The 23,208-nt window shown below is 42.6% G+C and overlaps 1 protein-coding gene across 15 annotated transcripts in view; it reads right to left on the bottom strand.

Moving 5' to 3' along the window:
• Window positions 1-23,208, bottom strand: part of celf5a (cugbp, Elav-like family member 5a) — a 169,207-nt gene that overhangs the window by 20,731 nt on the left and 125,268 nt on the right. For 8 of the 15 annotated variants that reach the window (XM_070908747.1, XM_070908745.1, XM_070908758.1 and 5 more), the window contains exons 4-5: window positions 9,033-9,161; window positions 6,265-6,344 (exon numbers count right to left, since the gene is read on the bottom strand). In XM_070908747.1, the coding sequence (XP_070764848.1) occupies window positions 6,265-6,344; window positions 9,033-9,161 (209 nt within the window). Of the gene's footprint in view, window positions 1-6,264; window positions 6,345-9,032; window positions 9,162-17,752; window positions 17,770-23,208 lie in introns of all 15 variants that reach the window. The other 7 variants (XM_070908760.1, XM_070908754.1, XM_070908759.1 and 4 more) reach the window with 2 other exon arrangements.

Consider the following 23,208-nt stretch of genomic DNA (forward strand, 5'->3'; position numbering starts at 1 on the left):
ATATATATATATATATATATAACCTTGGTGCTCCCTCCCACAGTTAAGGTTAAAAGATCTGCAACATATAATAATTTGAAATAAAAGCTACAATTGGCAGTGGTTCCTATTGACCTTGGTGAAAGTGTTCTTCAAAGAAAACGTTGTGTTTTAGGGCAATTTCTCTCATTCTGTCCTCCTTCTGTTATCGCCTCCCTCTTCCTTTCTGTGGCTCTGGCTATCCATCCCCTTATCCACACTATTACCTCTTTTTGCAGCCCAATAATGAAACAGCAGGTGTGTCTGCCACACACCCTTCATTAAGAATCTTCAAATGATTTAGCGCTACAGTTGACCTTTTGTGTGCTCCGCCTCTCCTCCCCTCTGCGCCCCCAAACTGGCCAATCGATCCACATAAAAGGCCGAAATATTACTCTGATCTGACAGTGTATAAAGGTTGAGTGTCAGTCACAATAAGAGGCCCCCTGAAATTGATGCAAGATTGTCAATAACAGTGGTGACTGGTGAAGTGCCTGGATTGAAGGTTGGGGGTTGGCTTAAGGGGCATTTGGTTTGGTTGGATCTGGGTGAAACCTGGCAGGAGTTGTGTTGTACTACAGGTAGCAGTTATAAATGGCAACAGTAATGCTAGCTATAATACCATTGCATAATTCATTCATTCAAGTTTTAATTTTCCTTTGTTAGCATTTTTCCCTGACTGGGGTCTCAGGAGTTCTGCTAATAAAGACATCTAGCTAGAAAGAGATGTTTAAAGACAGGCACTGGACCTTTCGACTGTAGCATATAGATTTTATCCCCTCCCTTTCCCTTTCTCCCCCCTTTTCTCAATATTCCCCCGAGCCCTCTCCTCCTGGCTTGCTCGCTGGTTGAATCACAGGTTTGAAGGATTGCAGGTGAGTGTCCAGTTGGTTAGTTGGCTGCCAGACTAAATGGCTGATTGTCTAGTTAGTTGAGTGATTGAGTGACTGGCAGTCTAGTTGGCTAGATGGTTGGCTAACTGGCTGACAGACTAATTGTCAGACTGTCAAGATTGCTGACAACTGTACTCTGGTCAGCTGAGTGACTAATTGTTTTGTGCCATCCTGCCACATTGGAACAACACTTTTCCTGGTCATTGACAGCCGTGTATGATTCAACAATAAACAGGATAAAAACAAGAGATGGAAAAACATCATCTATAAGATCTTATTTATAAAGACTACGCTCAATCACTTCAAGGTTAACTTTGGCACTGTAGCAGGTTTAGGGTTTGTCTGTTGTGTCGGTCCAGCTTTTTACTATCTGCATCATTAACTTTATTATGAGGTTTAACTTTGGGAGAGTCCAGGACAGGGCAGTGCAAGACCAGAATACAGAGGAGATGTGCTAGTATACATATTGAATATTTTAACTCCCTCTCACAGTTAAAAAGCTATTAAAGGCCTACCCTCTCTGGTAATGAGAGCTGCATATTCCTGCTCTGCTTCTGTAATTTTTTGGGAGAAGGCTGAGTTTCATAATCTGAGGATATCAACTAGGAACACAACCTCTTCTCCAACTAGAACAAGACTGGCGTGTGTCTGCTTTAATATTAGAAACACGGTTTATTGTGAATTGACCTGTCTGGTTGTATAAGAGCCTTGTGCCATTTTCTTGCATGTGTGTCCCACTCTCTGCAAAGCCTTTTTCTAGGAGGTCTACACACTGGCTCTGCCTCCCCACTGGTTCTCCTTAGGACACCTGAATCGTATGGCTTGTCGGCTAAGCGTCCGTTGCCACATTTGTTTATCTCCCAGGTGTTCCCAGTTGGGCCTGTCAGGATATCAATGAGCAGAATCTCCATTGCTATAAAGGGAGGAGGATGAAGTGCGAAGTAAAAGTCTCATTAAATTTTTAAGCTGCCAAGTTGAGCAGAATCCCCCCACCAGGCGGCTCCCAGCTGCCTAGAGAGCCACTGAAGGAAGGGGAGTTAAACAGGGAGGATAAAAAAGGCACCACAGAGATTCAGATGCAAAAGTCTGCCTCTTTATAGTTCCTTCTCATTGCCAAGGAGGCTTGGTGTCTGTCCAAGCTGCACTCTCTAGCTATATATTCCATACTTCTTTAACTTTAAACATATGCTGGCTTGCATTAGCGCAGGGTAAAGCTAGAAGGAAGACTGATCCTGTGTCCTGTATTGGTATATAGCTGTATTGGTTTATAGTGTCACATGGTGAAGGCCTTAATGGAGTCCCAGTCTGCATGGGTTAATGTTAGCACAAAAACAAAAATTAAGATATACATCCTGTCTTTCTGATGAACATAATTTCAATATCCTTACAACAGACATTTTCATTTTCATCACGTCCTGCAAAATAATAACTGCCTCTTTTAGTCAGAATGTATAGCCACTAAAGCTGCCCGTTTCTCCACAACATATGGCATCATATCCCATCCACATTGCTCACCATAGATTTAAAAATGATTTTATATTCAAGAAGTTACGACTTAATGTGAAAAATTTATTTGACCAGAGGGTTCCCTCAAGCACAGGAGCGCGTATAGCATGTGCACATCATCTGGCATTTGACATGTTGGTTTTGAGGCTATGGTGAGTTTCACGTATCTTTATTTAAAACACATTTCCCTCAGTCAATAATGAGTTATGAAAATAATGAGTTATGTATTGTTCCCCCTCTGAATGCTATATCGTCGCTGCATATACAGTTAGGTGCTACAGTATATAGCTTATAATTTATGTCCTTTGCATGATACTATTCCATGTTTATTGTACTAATAAGGCATTACCGCCCGTGGAATCATATAAATACACATCTTCTTTGAGCTTAGCTAGTAAAATAATGGATGATTGTAATCTATTAGGTTATTAGAATGTAAATTGCCTAGGGAGAAATATTTGTGGGGGAAATGACAGGTCTTAAACAATAAACACTGATTTAAACATATAAAGGCAGAATGTTGTTTAATGAGTAGCAACACAAAGATCTATCATCCTTGTGAAATACTGACATTGAAACTCTGCATCTCATTGAATACAAAATGAGATCATTACTGCTTTCCGACTTAAACCAGCATTTATATACTGCAGAATCGGCTGCTTTTTTGCCTTTCCACCTTTCATTTTCTTATTATTGAAGGCAGTGACATATTCATCTGTACATTCAAACAATGTGATTTGAGTATCAACAAACTCATGGCTCTTGCATGTGTGTATTCTCTGTCTGAAGTAGAGAAGATCCAGCAGATGGGGAATCACATTTGGATGCTTTTTTTAATTTTTTTTTACCCTCTTTGCTCTTCTCTTCACTCTCAATCAGTCAGCTCTCTCTTCTATGAAAACTTTACCTCATTTGCTTTCCTTTGTTCTGCTCTTATCCTTCCATCATCCCGCTCCAGTGTTTCTATCTCTGTGTCAGCTGAAACAGCCTCAAACTCAGGCAGAGCTGATGTGGATACAGAATGAAAAACTCAGCACGGCTCTACGGACCTGACCCCCACCCCCCCCATCTCGGTTTAATTCTGTCCCGGGACTTAGTTCCTACACGGCCCCGCTGAATCCCAGCAATTTGCTTTACAGCTCTAGCGTTTAAATGTTTAATTGAGCCACTCATATCCTGAACTGTGGCTGTGTGTGTGTGTGTGTGTGTGTGTGTGTGTGTGTGTGTGTGTGTGTGTGTGATAGCTGACGGAGGCTGAGGGATGGCAGTGGTGTGTATGGGAGGCGAAGGTATGCATGCTTGAAATATGACGGGTTAGGGTGTGATGGAGATCCAGCCAAGGTCTTATACGTGACCTGCTGATGCACTCCTATAATTCATCCACTTACACTATCTTGCTATCATCGCTCATACAGTGACATTATGTCGTAGTTAGCTATTGGCAGACCATTTTTCATTTTGGTGTCCGTCACTACACAGACGAATACGCGGAAGTACTATATATTCTCCCACACACATATGCATGCATAAAGTATATTTGTGCATGCACTGACCGTCATTTATGTGCATACGTCTCCACATGCATGCACAGACTCCATGTAGATTTTCTGTTCCCTTCCCAACTCACACACACACACACACACACACACACACACACACACACATATAAAATGCCCACTCCCCCTCTACATGAATAACACAAATGTATTCAGCTCAAGTCCTCTGAGCTGGAAAATAAGATCAGTCAGGGAGCCTTTGACCCTAGCCTGTGGCTGTACGAGCATGTGACAGTGAAACAGAGAGTGGAGCAATATAGAAAGATAATGTGTGTGTGTGTGTGTGTGTGTGTGTGTGTGTGTGTGTGTGTGTGCTCATGCAAATGTGCTAGCCACAAAGTGCTTCTGTTTGTAAATGTTTATGTATGCACACACATGCATTCATGTGTGCGTGTGTGTGCACACTGATAAACTAAGAAGCCAGTCTTCATGCTTTGGGGGATTGGCAGTAGATCTATCAAACTGCTGTAGTTAGTCGCAGTGTTAATATTCGGTGCACTGCAACACCTCGGCGAGCGATGCTATTGGACAGGCTTTCTTCATGGTCATTGCTCTGAGTCTGCTAAACAGCCACGGCCTTGGTGTAGCAGTAAACATTATACACACTTACACACATATGCTGGCTCAGTTTGTCTTAGTTCATTAGAACAATTAATCCTTTCTATTGGCCCTGGAGAAGTAGGACTGAGGCGATTACTTACAACAGTTGCCAGGCAATTGATGCCCAAGTTCAGCTGTCAATGGTCTTTCTTCTTTGGTTTTACTTCTTTATTTATTTATTACATTTTTAATGCATCCCAAAGTGTTGTAAATGATTATTTATTTATTCATTCCATCAATTTACTTGCACAAGACTTATTTTTGCGGCTCAACTCAACTGCGACTCAACTGCACCCAACGTGAGCTCAAATGGACACAGGATGTACGGTCCAAGGTTTTTTTCCAGGATCTTTGCTACATTGATGGACACTGTGTTCTGAATAGCACCGTCCTGCTGAGGTGTAATGGTGCACCGGTGGTCCGCTAATCTCAGCGAGGCAGGCACACTGCGCCCTCTCCTCCTGCAGCCACAGGATATGAGATGCTGATCAGATTTCTCTAATCAATTTACCAGAGCAGGAGGTATAAATCCTGTCCATTCACTCATTCTCCCTCTGCCCCTCTCTCACTCTCTGTCTCTCACTCTCTCTCCAACTCTTCCTCCCCTCCCTTCTGCCCCCTGCTTATAGTTAGATGAATAATTCAGCAGCCAATGTGGTGAAAGGTGGAGTAAACAAGTCTATTGCCTAATATCCCGAGAGGCTGCCAAAGAGAGACGAGTGAGGGCAGAGAGCTAGCAGAGATAGGGGGATGGAGCACCAGAGAAGGAGGGTATCTATGGAGAATGGACATCCAGAGTCTTTCCTCATGACCTGCAGTCATTTGCACTTAGATTGACTCGAAGGTTGCGCCAAAATGGCACAGCTGGCTTCTAGTGCTTTCTCTCTGCTTTACTCTCTTGAGCCACACATTGGAAACCATTAATAATGAAACCATACAGTGAAACACAACATCTGTGAGACAGGGCAGGAGAGAGATCAGGGTCCCTACTTCTCTGAGACGAGAGTTATCGAAACAAAAGTGAGGATGAAAGCAGAGTATACTTCAAGCCACTGTATAATATGGGACGTGACTCTCCGTCCATTTGCCGGATGTCACAGAGAATAACTCTATTCAGGTTTGGAGTGCAGAGTAAGTAGCTTTTATTTTGACACCATCAGGTATACAGGGACCATGCCTAAACATGAGACACATACAAATGAGAGGCACAGCTTTTGCGCTCATAGTAAATCCAATACAGAGAGAATACAGAGGACACGGTGTGCTTACATAACGAGCAAATGTAATCTCACACTGTGAGTTATATTCACTGATCATGCAAGCAGAACTACTGATTGATGACTCACCCAAAATTCAATTATCACTCTAAACAGTTTTATCTGGAAATTAGATTTGGATTTTTTTAAAAAGTACCATGTTAATTAAAGAGACAGAAGGCTATTTCTGGTTGTGTCTGTTTGTAAAGCTGCGATATTTATGAGGCTGGCTGCACTTTCTGTAAATTGATTAAAACCTTGAAGTTGGGGGTAACTTCAAAACTAAGAGTTTATACCTTTTACGTAAGACAGGTGGACTGCACAAAGCTATTGTGACCAGTGGTCTGTGTGTGCACGTTGTGCATGCGGCGGATGTTGCATGGTGTGTGTGTGTGTTTCTGTGTTTTTATGTGTGAGGGAGAGAGCTGTACTCACTGGCATGGTCTGGCTGCCATGGAGGGCACTGATTGCAGACTGAGCCTCAGTATGTGTGGAGAACTTGACAAAGGCGCAACCTGGAAGAGAGAGAACAGATGCACACCACACGCATGCAGGTGCACACACAGGCACACACACACACACACACACACACACACACACACACACACACACACACACACACAGTATTATATACAGCAAATGTAATCAATCGAGTGAGTTTGAAAGCCTACGGTATACTAATAAAGGATGTTGAATTATATTTGACACCCCAGAAATCACTGTGCAGCGAGAAGCTCTCATTGCACAGCAGGCTGCCCCACTCTGGGCATAAAGCAGGCAGACAAGCAGGCAGAAGCTGCAGGCTAAAGATTGCACTGATGAAGCAGAAAAGCATGCTATTTAGCACCACATGCCTGTCTTTGCATATTAAATACTAGCTAAACTGGCTAAAATCATAATGTTTTCAAACAGAAAACTACTCCATTTGAGAACTGTGAGTACAGTTTATTTTTTCCACGACAGGATGTTCTGATCAATATTTGTAAATATGAAGATGTCTGTCCAAATGCCAGAAACCACAGAACCAACACTCTTAGCTCTAATGTCCTTGAGGAACATTGTGAGGAGCAGATAAAGTGAAAACAAGTTGAAGATAGCTTTTGTGGGTTCACAAAGTGAGCTGTTGCACATTAATCATTCAATTATTAAACAGAAGTATGGCCCCCTTTTAGAACTGGAAAACTTGATTGAAATATGGAAAAATAAAGCTGTACACTTCGCCTCCTTTAGAAAGACTCCAATTCTCTGTACTGTAGCTGTAACTTGACAAATTATGTTAATGTTTCTTAAAACAAACTCATAAACATACTGTAATTCATTTTCAGGTCCAGTCACACAACTACATAACAAGTCCCAATGTTGATGTTAAAATATCAATAAAACTTTCCACACAGAAACATGTGAGGACTGAACCTGGGTCTGTTGCAATGAGGCAGCAGCACTAACTACTGAGCCACCATGGCCTCCTATAATTATACCCTATTTCACCTAATTTCATTTCATTTTAAGTTTCTTCTCTATTCTCATTTAATCTTTCATACTTTGTTCTTCTTATCATCTATCCTGCTTGACCCAGCCGCCCTGTCATTCTTCCCCTCTTAATGGGCTTACCCCTGTGGACACCAGCCAATCAAGATGCCCATTCAGCTGTCAAACCACTACCCCCTATCGAGATATGGATTGAAAAGAGCTCGAGCTCAGTATGACCTGTACAAGGACTTTGCTACAGTGGCACAAACTATATTCTGCTATAATTATGCATTTATCTCTTAATATACTTTGCACGCCATGCATAGCCTTTACCTTATTGAAATAAACCAAACAGAAGTGTGATTGTGTGCAACTCAATTCAATAGCAAGGGAGCATAAAATATTCGGCTATTCAAACTTACAGAATTTATATTGTTGCACATAATTCTGTACAAATAGGATTTTGTGATGGCAAAGTGCAAAACAGATCTGTTTTTGCCAGCAAGGGATGTGGATGTTTTATTTGTTTTGGTTTTTAACAGAAAATATAAAAAAAAAAAACATATATCACAACATAGATGAATATGATAGTAATGTTTGGAGTCTGATGTTTTGAGTGTTTGAACCCGAAAAGTTGCCTTAGATAGAGCACAAATATCGCATAGCCACAAAGAGGAATGCAACTTCCCTTGGCTGCCCCCATCCTCACAGTGGGGACACTTGAATTGTTTTGACATCCATCTTTCCCCTCTCCTCCTCCAAACCACTGCAAAGTCAGAACACTCTGGCTTCAAACCCCCTTAGATATAATTCCACAACAATTTCCATAAGCGCTGGCTGGGGAATAGGCTTTAGAGACATGAAAAACCACTAGTCCCTTTGCTCTTTGCTGCATGTCAGAGGGAATTGATGTCTCCAAAAGTTTTTGGCTGTCTTAAAAAGGCCTGCAAGATATCAACACTACAGTACCCAAGTTACAGTAAGGGCCTGCAGTGCATCCATCGGAAAAAATGCTTCACATTAACACTCTGCAAAAAAAACAAGGACAGTGACAGAATAGAAAGCATGGCTTTGTAATGTACTGTAGAGGAGTTTTTTTCTGGAGCGAGATATATGCTGAGGAAGAGTTTGTAACGGCAACGTCAGCATTTTAAAATTACCAGCGTTTTTTTGAATCATTGCTGTACTTGATGAGATTACAATTACTGATAACATGGGGCGTCTTGTTTTGCTGATGACTACCATGCAAGTGGGGAGTGTTGGTTTTGTATCTGGCCTTTGGATTTTATCTCAGATTATCGCCATCCAAAACATCCCTGTCTGTCTTCAAATGACATTTTTATACACTTAAAAATAGAACAAGATTTTAAAATCCTTAAGTTTTTGAGGGTCTGCTGCCACGAAAAAATTACAATAATTTCTCTACAAGCTGAACAAAAGGAGAAAGTCAAATCAACTAATTATCCACTTGACATCTCTCATAACTCCTAATTATGAAAGTCAGACATCAATCAAACAGCATTTGATATCTTAGGTTTAACTTTCTTGTGCCTGCAGCCGTCTAGCACATAAAACAGCGCAATGTAAAATGTTTGTAATTATGACCCATGACCCACATCTGGTGCATATGTCAGATATATTTTACATACCCCAGCTGACGTAGACACTCACACACACTGTCACTTCTCTGCCAGTGACCTAAATAATGCTGACAACTGTAACACGGCTCCTACCTTTGCTGTTTCCGTCAGGACCTCTTAGGACCGTGCACTCCTCGATGACTCCGTAGGGTTCGAAGAGGCGGTAAACATCTTCCTCGGTCTGTTGTTTGTTCAGCATCCCGACAAACAACTTCCTGTCTTCTGGAACAAACAGCGAGACAAAAGGTTAAATTATAACTTTGACCTCAATTATGAAACCAATTTGAGAACATAGAGTAGTGAAACCTCATCACTGTTGGTGGAACACTTTATAGCTCAAGAAGAAGAAGTCTCTTTTCCCACAGAAACAAACACAGATATTCGCTCACAGAGCCCTGGTACAGAAGAATAATGGTTGAGCTTGAGTCACATTGTATTATCTCTTTTCCAAGACTGATCATTTTAATCTCTGGTATAACTGGGTTTAGTCCCATATGGGCACATATAGTATAGCTGCTGGGGGTAAGTGAGTGGTCAGGGGCTGGAGGGAAGAGCAATAGGAAGACTAATGAAGAGGTTTCACACACACACACACACGCACGCACGCACGCACAGGCACAGAGACCCAAGACAATGAGCAAGTCTTTGGTCCTTTAAAAGCACCAGAGGCTCCCGGCAGCTCCAACCTCCTACACACCACACTGTACTGGCTGCAAACTCTCTCTCTCTCTCTTTAGCCCACTCTCTCCCTTGGTCTCTCCCTTGGTCTCTCGCTCTTTCCTCTCTATTCATCTCTCTCTCCCCTCTCTCTTTTCTTTTTCTCTCGCTGATTCTACATTTTTACCCCCTCATTCTTTTTCGACTGCCTCCCTCCCTCCCTTTATCTCTCTCTTACTCTACTAATTGCTGCTGATCCAGTGTTTTTTGTGTAGCCAGAGAAATATTTCAGTGTGCTCTTCAGTGAACAATGGCGTGTCTCTCCTGCGAGCAACGAAGGCTGGGAGACATGCTATGAATAATGTCGACTTTTCAATAGATAGCGTGTATGCTATTGAGTCCTGTTAAATGCTGTGGGATCTGATCTCTACCTTGACCTGACACACTGTGTTTACTGATGTACTCTGGCCTTGTATGATTAATGCTACAGAGCAGTGTGTCTCTGCTGGCAGCAGAAGCACTAAAGCCTTCCCTTTATACAGATTGTTTCTCCAACTCTGACCTGCAAAGTCACAGTGGAGAGACTGAGTGAGAGACAGGACTAGCGGTCGCTGCTGTGAAGAGGTTGAGAGCGGCATAAATCGCTGCTACAGGTATTGCACAGTGTCAGGGTGACCTGTGACGACTACTGAGTGTGTCGTGTTGTTGTCGTTCCCTGACCCAGACACAGGCCGATACCCACATTCCTGCAGCGGGCACGGCAGCGAGTGTGTGCAGACATGGCGCCCAGCTAGCGTTTCAGCACTCAGCACCACCAATGATGCACCTTTAAAATAATCACCCCTGTCAGAGCGTTGTCTAGGGAGGGGCGTCCCTGGTGCTGGCTCCTTATTGCAAGTGGCAGGATCAGAGGCTATGTATCAAAATGGAAGTGATGCAATGTGACATCTGTCAGGGTGGATTGGAGAGCATTTATCTGCAAAAAAAGGAAAGCCCTGAACTGGAAAATGAAAGGCCAAGATGGTCCTTCCTTTTGCTGGGGGGAGAATATAAATTCTGAGGTTGGATGTGGGAGATGAGTCGGGAGAAGAGCGGGGGGAGGGGCTGGACTCCACAAATTTCCCTGAATGCCTCCAGACCGCATCTCATACAGCTGGAGAGCCACACACAGCACACAGGACCACCCATGCAAATGCAGTCGCCCTTTCCGTTCCCCCTGCCCCTACTGAGAAGTCCCTTCTTCAAGTAGATGATGAGGATCTGACAAGTTTGAATTAATGCATGACCTTTATCAATTTCATATGAGCTGCACTCTGGAGATCCCAGTATGAGCAGCTCACATGTGGCATGTCTTAAAATACGGCAACGCGTCCACCCTTCCGCTGAAAGATTGCCAACTTGCACGTCACCTCCAGCTGAATGGAATAATATTTATAGGACTCCAAGTATAACAGGATCATTGGCCACTATATTTCATATTCCTGTGTGCTATTGGTTCACAGTGAGCTACACGCTGGAGTCATGTTCAGTCTGCTGGCTTTTTGCATTACATCTGAAAGAGGTACCAATCTGAACACACATGCATGAGTTTCAATGGAAGAAAGATGTGACTTTATATCAATTTTATATTTACAGCGATGGCATTTAGTGGGAGTTCCTCATCTGTGGCTGAGGGAGAGATGGAGTACAAGTTCTGCAACGTGAGCGTGCTTTGAAAACAAGCTAACAACGCATGAAAACAGATCATCCAGGAGATCTGTTCCACTGTCTAGGATTCTGCTGTGGCTGCTCTGAACTAAAATGCCACCTTGGGAATTCAGGTGTTGTGTTCATCGCCAATAGAAACATTATCTCATTTATCTACAACGCTGCAGCACAGGCAGTGTGCAAACAGACACGCAGAGAGTGCAAAACACCTACAGCCATTTACACATATCTGAGGGGGGAGGAAAAGAGGGAGGAAAAATTACATGGATAAACTATGAAACCCTCTCACACACTCAGACAGAGGATTACAGATTCCCCATCATGACCACACACATAGCAGACACACAACGAGTTGTCTCGATGTCTTACTGTTAACTATCACGTAACTACAATGAACTGACTTTTTCTTCAATACAAAAAGATGTGAAGTCTCACAAACTCACACAAAGCTAACAGAGTCACCACCTCAACTTCAACCAGTATGATTACTGCTGCTGCTATTGCTGCTGCTACACTAACCTCTCACCACCTCAGCTTTCACCATTTTATGTGATTTATATCATGCTATTGCCAACGCCGTGTATAACACAGGAGGCGTTTTGGCTGCGTTTTTTAAGTCGTCTGTCTCATGCACGTCCGACCGAACATATACGCTCCTATTTCAATCAATCTAGTTCCCTACACAGGCCGCGTAATGGCTAAGGAGTATATTTTAAGCTTCAAGTTTATTTTCTTCTGTTTTTCATGCCCAACCACAGTGACTGTATTGGGCCTTGAGCGCTGCCAAAGCATGGGTGACCTACACTCAATAATGTGCCTGAACGCACCCTGCGTCTAGACGCAGGCAAAGGACTGAAGATGCTGCTGCTCTGCTTTACTTGCTTTCGCAACATGGGCTGTATAGTCATGGTATAACTGTGACGCTGCTGCTAGCTGGTGCTGTGGCTACTGCTGACTGCTATCGCTAACCTAGTGGCCACTGCTGCATTACAAGCTGCAACACACCACCAATAATCCTGCTACATCTGTTTGTTATTCTACTGCAATGCAAAGCTGGGTATACATGATATTCGTCTGAACTGAAAAAAACCAAAAAAAACATGTATTGTCTCACTGTGGTTCCCTCGTCGATTCTGAAATCCTCATCTTTATCCTGACGTGTCTTTACCAGAGTTTTGGCCCCTTTGTTCCAAGGATGGCAAACTCAGATAGTTTCTGCAAAAACCTGGACTTCTCCAATCTCAGCTGAATTTAGTCTTTACAAGAGCTCAAGAGCATTCATCCTCGATCTGCAATTCAATCTCACATCAGTGTATTCTCTATGCCCCATTGATGCAGTACAGTGCATGCAGCATAATATCTCTCTGCCCAGTGACATATTCCAATCCATATGTATGGGAAATGACCCCCTAACTGGGTGAAGAGATCCCCTCACTCTCAGATCCACACCTACACATGTAATCCTTCATGATATGCAGGTAACACCAAACAACAGTATTTTCCTCCATTTAAGCTCTTCAAATTGCCTGATTTTCACTGCTTAAGATAAGATGGCTTACTCATTTGACAGGGAAGTTACTTTGAACTGGACCATTAAGCCAATGTCAAATGTGCTTACATAATTAATAGTAAGTCATGTTAAGAATGTTTCTGATTGAATCATGTTTTTAGCTCAGTAAATTGAACCGTCAGTCTCACACAACCCTGAAACACTCTGTGAAGCTGAGAGGTTAAAACATGATTAGCAGCAAATGCTGTTCTTGGTGGCTCTTTTCTCTTTTGCAGCCTTCAAAAAACGGCTGAATCATCTTTCTGTTACAGCTACTCACCTGTGGTAAATCTCTTCTGTATAGATGAATACAAAATAAGGCAAGAAATTATGAGTTGTTTTTTCTCGCTTGCATCACAACAGAGCCTATACATCAACATGAATACCATGTTAAATTAGAGCGACTCTCTGCTCTGTAGTGTTTACAGTGAAATGTTATCACCTAAACAATTCAGGGGTCTAATAACCAGAAGCAAGTTAACTGTGAAAACTGTGCAGCATGCTGGTATTAAGATGCATTTACAGCTCACTGTGGCAGAGGACTGAATGCAACTTCATTGTGACACACCACAGTTATCCTGAAATTCACCCCCCATCATGTTTAATTTACTCTGAGTTACTAAACAGATGCTTGTTTGGAATTAATGCATCGGAAATTAAACTCCAGAATAATGAAATGGCAGTGTGCTGCCTGGTCATACATACTGAAGATTACTGGGTCCATTTGGACCCTCTCTAATCAATAGAGGCTTTTCAGTATGAGCGCATTGGCCTTGTGTGAAGTCTCTGAGTCACTGCGCAAAAACAAATTATATCAGTAATATTTCATATCTTGATTCTTCATGCTGTAGTCTGACCATTACAGCACGCACATGACAAACAATACCACTCTAATTCCTTCCCTGTGAATGTGCTCCAAATCTCTGCATAATACCTTCTTTTGTTACATAATGTTTAATTCCACTGAAGTTTGACAGATCTCCTGTTCATACAGCATACTGTATATACCTTCTGCGGCACAGTCCAGTATACTGGAGACTTTTTACTGTATTCTCCATGATTACGCCGCAGACTGCTGAGGATTTTGACAGTGAAATGAGACTTATTGAATAGCAATGGGGCAGAGTGGGAGTTTTTAGAGCAAAAAAGAGAAAGAAAGAAAAGGAGGGAGCTAGGGGAAGCAGATGTAGAGAAAGAATGAGCGAGAGAGAGGAGGTGAGAGTGAATGTGTAGGAGAGTGAGAACCATGCGCCCATACTGTAAGTTGATGTGCATACAGTCCTGCAGTCCTTGATAAGCCAGGATGGATGAAAGAGGTGCACCATAGGAGTTGGTAAATCATTGTCAGGGGTGGGGAGGAAGAGGAAAAGGGAAGGGTGGGAGGAGACTGAGAGGAGGAGGGATGGGAATGGGGGTGATGTGGGGAATGAAAGCATACCAACTGCCTTAGGTGCTCTCTGGTTTTCAAATCTTTCCTTCCCTGTCTGTCTCTTTCTCAATCGTTGCAACAGCAAGGGAGTGGGGATGGAAGGGGGGGGGGGGGGGGGGGGGGGTTGTGACAGAGGGAGAGAGTGTGCTAGAGAGAAAAAGCACTTGTCAGAAGGATGGGAGGTTGCTATGACAACTACTTATACAGCGGGCTGTCAGTCATGTTTCATTGGAGTTTGGAGAGGAGGAGAGGAATGAAGGGAGGAGAGGAGTTAGGGAAGGAGGGGTTGGAAAAGGGTCATTTCTCCATCTGTCTGCTGAGCCGGAGTGTAAATTTGACTGTCAGGCTTGAAGATAAGGACAAATTATGAACAATATTAGCTGGCCGATAAAAGGGAACAATAATGAATGGATAAATATATTAAAACCAAATGAGATAGCATCCAGGCAGAAACAGGGGCCCTGAGAAGCCATCCAGGTTTTCTCATTTGGAGGGAAAGATAAGAGCTGGAGAGACGCTGTGAGGAGGGGAAGGATCCACCGTATTAGAGCTAGCTACTGTAGCGTACTTCCTTGTCAAAAGAGAGAAAGAAAGAATCAAAATCACTTTGTAGCCGGAATACTAAACATTGTGGCTTCCTCTCCCTCCTTCATGAGCCTATTATACTTCTCCAATGAGCAGGATGCCACACAATAACAGTGTCAGCATGTGTTCAAGCATAAAAAACACAGACAGAATGGAATGAAATTAATTAACCCTAAGAGATCACAGTGCTTAGCCAGTGGAATTAAATCCAATTTATTACATATAGGGAACTAACTAGTGTTGTGTTTGCATTAATGAGATGGTGAGTATGGATGTGTGTGTTTGTGTGTGTATGTACAGTACACAAGACTATATGTGTGCCCTGTTGTGTATCGGTGTGCTAAGGGTGTCCTTCCAATCCTGTGTACAGTAAGGGATCAGTGGTAGGAGTGGCAATGAGGGAGGGAGTCTGAGGTTTGGCACAGCCTTAGGGTGAGAAAACCCTGCCAAATTAACTCCTGAATAATGAGCCTTTTATGTGCTGCCTTATCACCAGCGAGAGGACCGGCTACATATTTTGTCATAATACTGGAGCCACTTCAGACAGAACCCAGTTAGTAGGCTCCAGCAGCACACCTTCGACTGAGAAAGAAATGTGGGTTGATAGAATAGTTTGTTTACCAATTTCCAAAGTAAATTAGCACTCCTGTGTGTACGTGCTGTATTTGCAGCTGTCTTTTGAAGTTTGCATGCTAACCCACAGAGTTGACAGCACAAACTGTAAGGCCTACCATGCACCAGCCCTAATGAGGTAGCTTATTAGTGCTGTTTCCTCACAACTCCAGAGATGTTGCTTGGAAACAGCAAAGCAAAGAAAACAATACTGTAGTTCTCACCAAAAAGCCATCAAACCCAGTGTTCCCTGTTGTGCAATTTCAACACCAAAGCACTGCAATACGGACTTCTATTGAAACATATATGACTGAATAAAGAATGGAAAAGAGAATTACAGAGACTGAACCGACACTTAATCATATATGAATGTTAAACATACCATATTCTACGGTGATGCTTGCCCAGGTTGCCCGACAAGTCCACAGCCGTGTTCTGCATAAATTTAGTCTATAATTCATGTTGGTATATTCCCTTTAATAGTAGCTACAGGTGACACCGGCTTGATTTCTTGTCATAGTTTCATCATTTTGGTGTCAAGGCTGCTCATTGGTAGCTCCGCTGCGACCCATAAAAGCCATCAGTAAAAATGCCATTGAGCACTATGTGTGCAGGGCCTTGATAGCCATGCTGCAGAAACAGAGCATCCCTCACTAAGCACTCCTCTGGGATGTATTAAGCCTCACTGCTTTCACATACATGTAAGTACACATAAACACACTGACACAAGGTTGCTCATACATGCATACACACTGTAAACATGCACCACACACAAAGTAACCATAAAATGATATACACGCACACACTCACACACAGGCTGCCACAGAGAAATAGAACAACTTGCAAATAGAAGTAGCTATATCAACCGGCACACACACAGAAACGTATACAACACATGCTGTGCTGTATACATACAAATATATATACGGTATCAAGAGGCATCTAAAACGCTTTCTACAAACAAACATCACTGCAGTGAGTGGGAGGTTGCGGTTGGTAACTGTTGCATCACAAACCCTATAGCGTATTAGTCAGGCCAAAGAGCTCAAGATCAAACTATAATGTGTTACCGAACAGCAGCCTCATGGGATGAGAGCTTCTGCATTCCGACCGTACACATTTCCTCCACGCACACCAAGTCGATTCCATCTCAAAGGGGATTTGGAGACCAGTGATCATGAATTCTCTCTGTGCCGCTGGCAGAACGGGTGATGGATATCATATATGACACCTGAAAGACTCACCCCCACATCTGTATGTGCACACACATGTTCGTATGCACACGTAAAAACACAAAATGCACATAGAGCACACACAGGACCTCCTGTGTGTCACTCAATATTCTCCAAAGAGCTCCACAGATTTTATGCATCAGTGCGATCTAATGGCTGCTCTGTTCTATGCTGCTGGCTGGGGGATTTCAGCTGGATCCTGGCCCTGCTGGAAGCCTTGAACATACAATTACAGGTCTTCTGACGTGGTTCCCCCTTCCCCTAAATGCTCCACGTAAAACCTCTGACGTGTGTAAGTATAACTGTTGACGTTCATGTGTGTTTTGTGTGCTGCTTTCTCTCTCTTTCTGTACATTTTCAGTCAGCTCATAGCCTCCCGTTTGACAACCTCCACCCCCCCACCCCCCCTCCACCTCACAACAGAACAGCTGAAAGGAGAAGAATAGAAGGAGAAATTGCTTAAAACATTTTATCTCCACCATATACGTCTCAGAAAATTTACACTCAATATGATAACAAATGTGAAATATTACTCACAGCCTTGTGTCGACTTCAGTGTATTACGGCTGCGGTCATAAATCCTGAAACTGCTGTGCAACGTGTATACGTAGCTACTGTATATAAACATTTACAATATGGCAGTGCTATTTATATTGTCTGCCTTCATAATGCCATCTGAAGGGCATTTTGGCATCCGTTATGATATGGATTTTCTCTCCCCCATTTTCCTCTATCCCATTTATTGCTATTCTTCTTTCCCGTCCAGATTGTGTTTCTATACAGTAGAATGGGCCTTTTACCTTTGGCAGTATTTAACACAGCTTTAGCCTGTTTCTTAATTATTTTCTCATCGCTCCACTGACACTGATTCATGAGGGTAATGTTGGACACACCCCCTCGGCCAGCCCCCTCAACCAACCCCCACCTCCCCTCTACATGTACAGTTTCTTTCTCTTTGCTTCCTCTTCCTTACAGCAGAGTTACTCTTAGCTCTTTCTTGTATTATCCCTCTGACATATTCTTTCTTTCTTTGTCTCGTAACCCATTTTTGGCTCTCTCCTTCTGCCTTACTATCTCCATCTCTCTTCTTTCTCTCATATTACCTTGTGATTATCTTGGATGGCTAATGAGTTACCTTCATGGTAACTCATTAGCCTTCATGGTTGCTCTCAAGTAATTACCTTTTTTTCTCATATGGAAGGACAAAATTGACTACAGCAAGGGACAACAAACTTCATTATACACTGAGCCAAACTGAGCCCCATGTGATATCCTGCCCTCCTGATCTTATTGTGTTAAATATAGAGTGCAATACCAATATCCTCTCACCTCCTCGCCTCTGCACAAGTGCAATATTATAAAATATAAACCCATGCCGGAATAAAAACGTCTATCTGAGAAAAGACAATGGAAAGGTTGACAGTCAGGCAGGAATGGAAGAAAAGTGTAAGAAGATAAATATAGGTTTCGGTATTAACGCTCAATTACAGCATACAGCAAAACAGAAATATATAGGATACGAACAAACAAAAGTAAAGAGAAATGCAGAAGAAAAAGATGATGAGAGAATGTGAAAAGGGTGCATGAGCACGAGAGAGAGAAATGAAAAGGGAGGAGGCTTAGGAGATAGAGAGCGAGGGGCCATGCCCAACTCCAGCTCAAGAGAGAGTGAGGATGTACCAGAATATGGGCTATCTCTCTGAAGCTTTGTCTGCCAGAGCAACTGAGCTGGCAGATGACTTTGCTGCACATGGACAAAAGAGGCTTACAGGCCACCCTGCATGTCAGCTTTTCCGGGCCCGCAGTGTGAGAGCTGTAGGGGAATATAGGGTGTGCTCCAGCACTCACCTGCCTAGACCTACAGAGACCTTGGTGAAAGTGGATTCAGATTTGCTCTATACATACGACATCAGCCAGCAGCTTCATTTTGCATATACTCCAGTTCAGTGCAGAGCATCTCTTTACTCTGAAAAAAACTGCAGTGTTAACAGTTATGAGATGGGGAATTGCTGTACGAGGGAAAGTTGCAAATACATAAATAAATACATAAGCCCTAAAGCATGTCACTGGTGTACTTTTATATTTTACCATTTCCATATTATTAGTTTGAGCTGATTCTTGATAGGAGGCAAGATACTAAACTTAGAGCTTTTCCACTCTCTGTGCTGTCGTGTGCTTTTTGTATGCATGGCCTCTGTAGTGCTGATGTGACTGCAGGGGAAGAGCCTAACCCTGTCAGTCACACTGACAGCCAAGCTGTCTTGTCTGCTCTCTATTGGCGATGGTGCACTTTAATTAGGCCAGAAGGTCAATCGGAACTTTTTAAAAAACGATGTGATTCTACTGAAAGCATTTCATAATCTGGGACAGCCATAGTGTTTTGGGGGCCTAAGGCAAACACGTGTACGAGGATCTATTCTCACTTTTTTATCCTACGTGTCTGAATATTCAGCTCTACTTATATCACATATTTTCACAGAGCCCCGCACTGCTGGACTAATGAAAAGAAATGGGCTTTACATACTGAAGGCACCTTCCCCTGCCACTGACGGATATACAGTAGATGCAAGAATTAACAATACATTGCTTATGTTCAGGTCCCTGACATGAAAACCTGACTTGACCTGCTTGCTGTCGTTTTCAGAGCGTTGCTTTTTATTATTAATGTGTGAATGTTACAGGTTTGTCAGCATCACCATTATCACATGGGAAAGATGTGTAGCCATCATCATTAGTGCTAACCTTACTGGATGAAGGAACATCACATGTGCCAGCTTGTTCTTTTGCAGCACTTCTGCAAGAATATTCCACTGTGGAGAAAACTAATATGCTACCTTTGAGAACAATTTAGTTCTTGCTTTCCTCTTCCTTTTTTATTTTCTTTGCCCTGCTTGAATAAATGAATTTCAATTTTGCTGTGAAACCTGTTATGAAGCTCTACCATCAACTACCAAATTGGCTTCCTTGAAACGTCCCTCGCAGGTGCACAGAAAGCCAAAGTTGTACACTTCTGTCTGAGCTGAGCAGGTTCATTGACACTGTTAAAACAAGCTCTCTGTGGCATATGTTGTGTATGATTTTCAGGGGGAAATAACTGAAAATGTCAGTTTTCGATTGTATATCTATACTATTCACTATTCATTCTATTTGCTCAGTGCCTGTGTTCATAATCATTTTGAAAAAAAGGGCCTTTGTGTACTCCAGATTGCACTCTCTACACTCTGCTAATGTCTCACTTTTAGTTTAAAAGAATCTTGCTGAGCTGAGGGGTAAATGATTTAACATCAACAATCTCTCCTTTACTCTCCACAATAGTTTCCTCCCACGAAACTCAACATACAGCCTGACTGAATATGGCAGGAATTTATCTAGCTGTACCAGCGCTCCATTCTTAACACATCAACTTGTTATGCTTCTTTACACAAATATGATGAAATCAAGCAAGCATCTAAAAGCAGGCCCAGTTAACATGTAGCACCAGTAGTCTCAGACCAAAGTGTCAGTCCAGCATGTGCCACCTGTCGGCAAGATAAGTACCTGCAGATGTAGAGATGCTGGTGTGCGCCATATACAGGCAAGGAGTGTTACAACTGTGGTTCACGTCTGGCCCCAAAACACAGACGTTTTGATCCAAAGACCGGCGCACAACGGGACAAAGGAGCTATACAGATATAGAATGTCCAGTCGCTGATCCCCTGACCGACCAACTCTGCTATTATTACACATCATTTACTGTCTCGCTTCATATCAAAATGCATAATATAATTTTATACAGAATAGGGAAAGATTGTAAAAATCTGTACATAAATAAACATGTGTTTATAATACAGTTTATAATGATATAGACGTATAAAAACAGATACAGAGACGTGCGTGTGTGTGTGCGTTGTGGCAAAAATGGCCCCCATAATGTTCTCTATCTCACGCACACACTCTCATTGGAGGGATGGCCTGCTCTGTCTCTCTTTGTCTCTCTCACCCGCCTCAATCGTCTTGACAGCCCATTTGTTTTCATTTGCAGGATATTTTGCTTGATATCTAATGAAATAAATATCTATATATTGAACAAATCATCAGGAGGGGATCGGATGTCAGTTACATTTTCGCATTGCTGTTTTACTTCATGCATCAGATTTATTGGATTTGTTTATTGTCACAGCAAATCATCTGGTGTCCCGGCGTCGTGCATAGAAATGTATTGTAAAGCACACACTGTTGATGAAACCCTTGAACCGCGAGGCTCGATTTTACGTGCAGAATGTATAAATGCAATCTATATCTTGGAATATGATGGATATGAGGGAGTGGAGAAATTTGGACCTGTCAAGCTAATACCTAATAGCATTAGACCGCAAAAAGAGTTATTTCTCTCACCAACTTAGACTAAACTATCAGGCAGATGGCCTTTTCCTCTGGCTTTCTATCTCTTCCTAGCTCACTCTCTCCCTCACTGACAAACCTTACAGTAAGCATTTTAATTCCCCCTGACCTTTACTGATCTCACCCAGGCAGTTTTGCCAGTTGCTTAGGGCCAAAACAAAATGAAATTTGAATTTCAGCTCAGAATAATTTAAGATGATCCTTTCTATGCAGGGAGTCTCAACTATTTTGTAGTTTGGGTGCTGCCAACTGACTAAATGGACTTTCCGTATTCCTCTCTTGCCCATGGGACTGTGGGATCACATACAGTGTGATGTGAGTGTGTGTGGAGGAGGGGGGAGCAAAACGTCCCGAATACTCACATGTATGCACACATGAGCACATGGCGCACACAAACATACACACACGCTGGCACGCAAACACGGACATGCTCCAACTTTAAGACACTGAGCACCAGAGGGCTTTGTGTGCAGGGCTGAGAAATGCCATGTCAGCACGCACTACATGGAAGTTTAGAGGGGAGGAAAAAGCTAAATAGTATTAAAAAAAACGAGCGTGTGATGAAAAATGCATGGAGGGGAGAGGGGGACAGTGGTTCCTTGGACACAGTTGTCTACTAAGACGCTCCTGCGGATCCTCTCTGACAGTGCTGCTTCCCTGACTGACCACACACACACACACACACTTAACAGAATAAAAAGTGACATTCATGCCAACTGTACTCACTCACTCACTCACAACGACCACTACACTGAATGTATGGCCACCATCTTAGATACAAGCAAAAAATAGAAATCATAGACTATGAGCTCAGAACATCACTTGTACATTAGCCTACCGACTGATGTTGGAGTAGGATGTTTCCGAAGGTGAGCATGTATGCAAGATTACATACAGACACGTCACTGATGAAATGAAAAACAGCAACCCCACCACACAAAGTTAGTAAGTACCCAGAACAAGAGGAAAAATATGAACACTAGGTTAAATATTGTTGCTATTTAACTAGTACACAATGCAATGCTGCTAGAGGAATGCTAAAGTGTTGTAGGTGCACACCTAAACCTGGCTGCACAAGTATGTTAGCTTGCTTGGCTAACTTTTCCTTCACATCCAGACAGCTTTACTTGCATAGCTAGCCAGAGTAGCAGAAAACACGATATCAAGGTGACTTTTTCCATACGTGTGCTTGAAGATTTTGTTTCGCCTAATGCCGCCATAAGCGATAGAGTGAAGCAACACAAATATATTGTTTCAAAGCAAAGCTAAGCCGCATGTAACAAGTGCTCAAAAAAGTGCAACATGTTATCAGTTGAGTTGATGGAGAAACCAGTCGGCTGTCAATTCCCAGTCCAGTCCTAGTTATAATCAAAGAACCAGTATTCTGCTCCATTCTGCCCAACAATCTTCCCAAGACTCCTTGATCACACAGTAGAGGTGATGTAATGATAGAGAAACACTGGCAATTAGACACCTGCAGAACAACTCAATTAATTTTAAGAACCTAAACCTTCTTATCGACTACAATCCTTCCTACAATATTTCACTCACACATACTTACACTATGTGTGCGACAGATATTTTGGGCTCATTTCTTGTTTGTACAGTACACACTGATGACTGATGTCAGGTCAATCTGTCAGGAGTTTCTTCTATCGCTATGAAAACAGCATGTTGTCCTTTTCACTCTACAACTGTCTGACAATGTTAATCTGCAGAAGAGGACCGTGTTGGCAGAACACATTATGGAGCTTTAGGGGGGAAAGGTTAGGCATCAACACAGAAGTAGAATTTAAATTGGTAAACCTCTTATAAGGCACGCACTTTTATGAGCAAATGCCCACAAGACTTAACCCTGCCCTTCAAATTAATTCATTATGGCTTGTGCATATATGCAAGCTAGTAACTGCGGTCAATGCTTAAGGTAATGTCACTGTGTATGTGTTATGTGTACATGGCTGCGTGTGGGTATGTTTGTCGGACTGACACAAACTCACATCGAGCTAGAAAACTGTTTTAATCTTCCCAGAGCTCCATCAGCAGTTTATCAACCAAGCCACCTTTACTGGGGGGGTTGGGTGTGTGGTGAGATGACTGGCAGAAGTCAGGGAGGAGGGG

The sequence above is a fragment of the Enoplosus armatus genome, chromosome 7, assembly GCF_043641665.1.
Source record: "Enoplosus armatus isolate fEnoArm2 chromosome 7, fEnoArm2.hap1, whole genome shotgun sequence".
NCBI lineage: Eukaryota > Metazoa > Chordata > Actinopteri > Centrarchiformes > Enoplosidae > Enoplosus > Enoplosus armatus.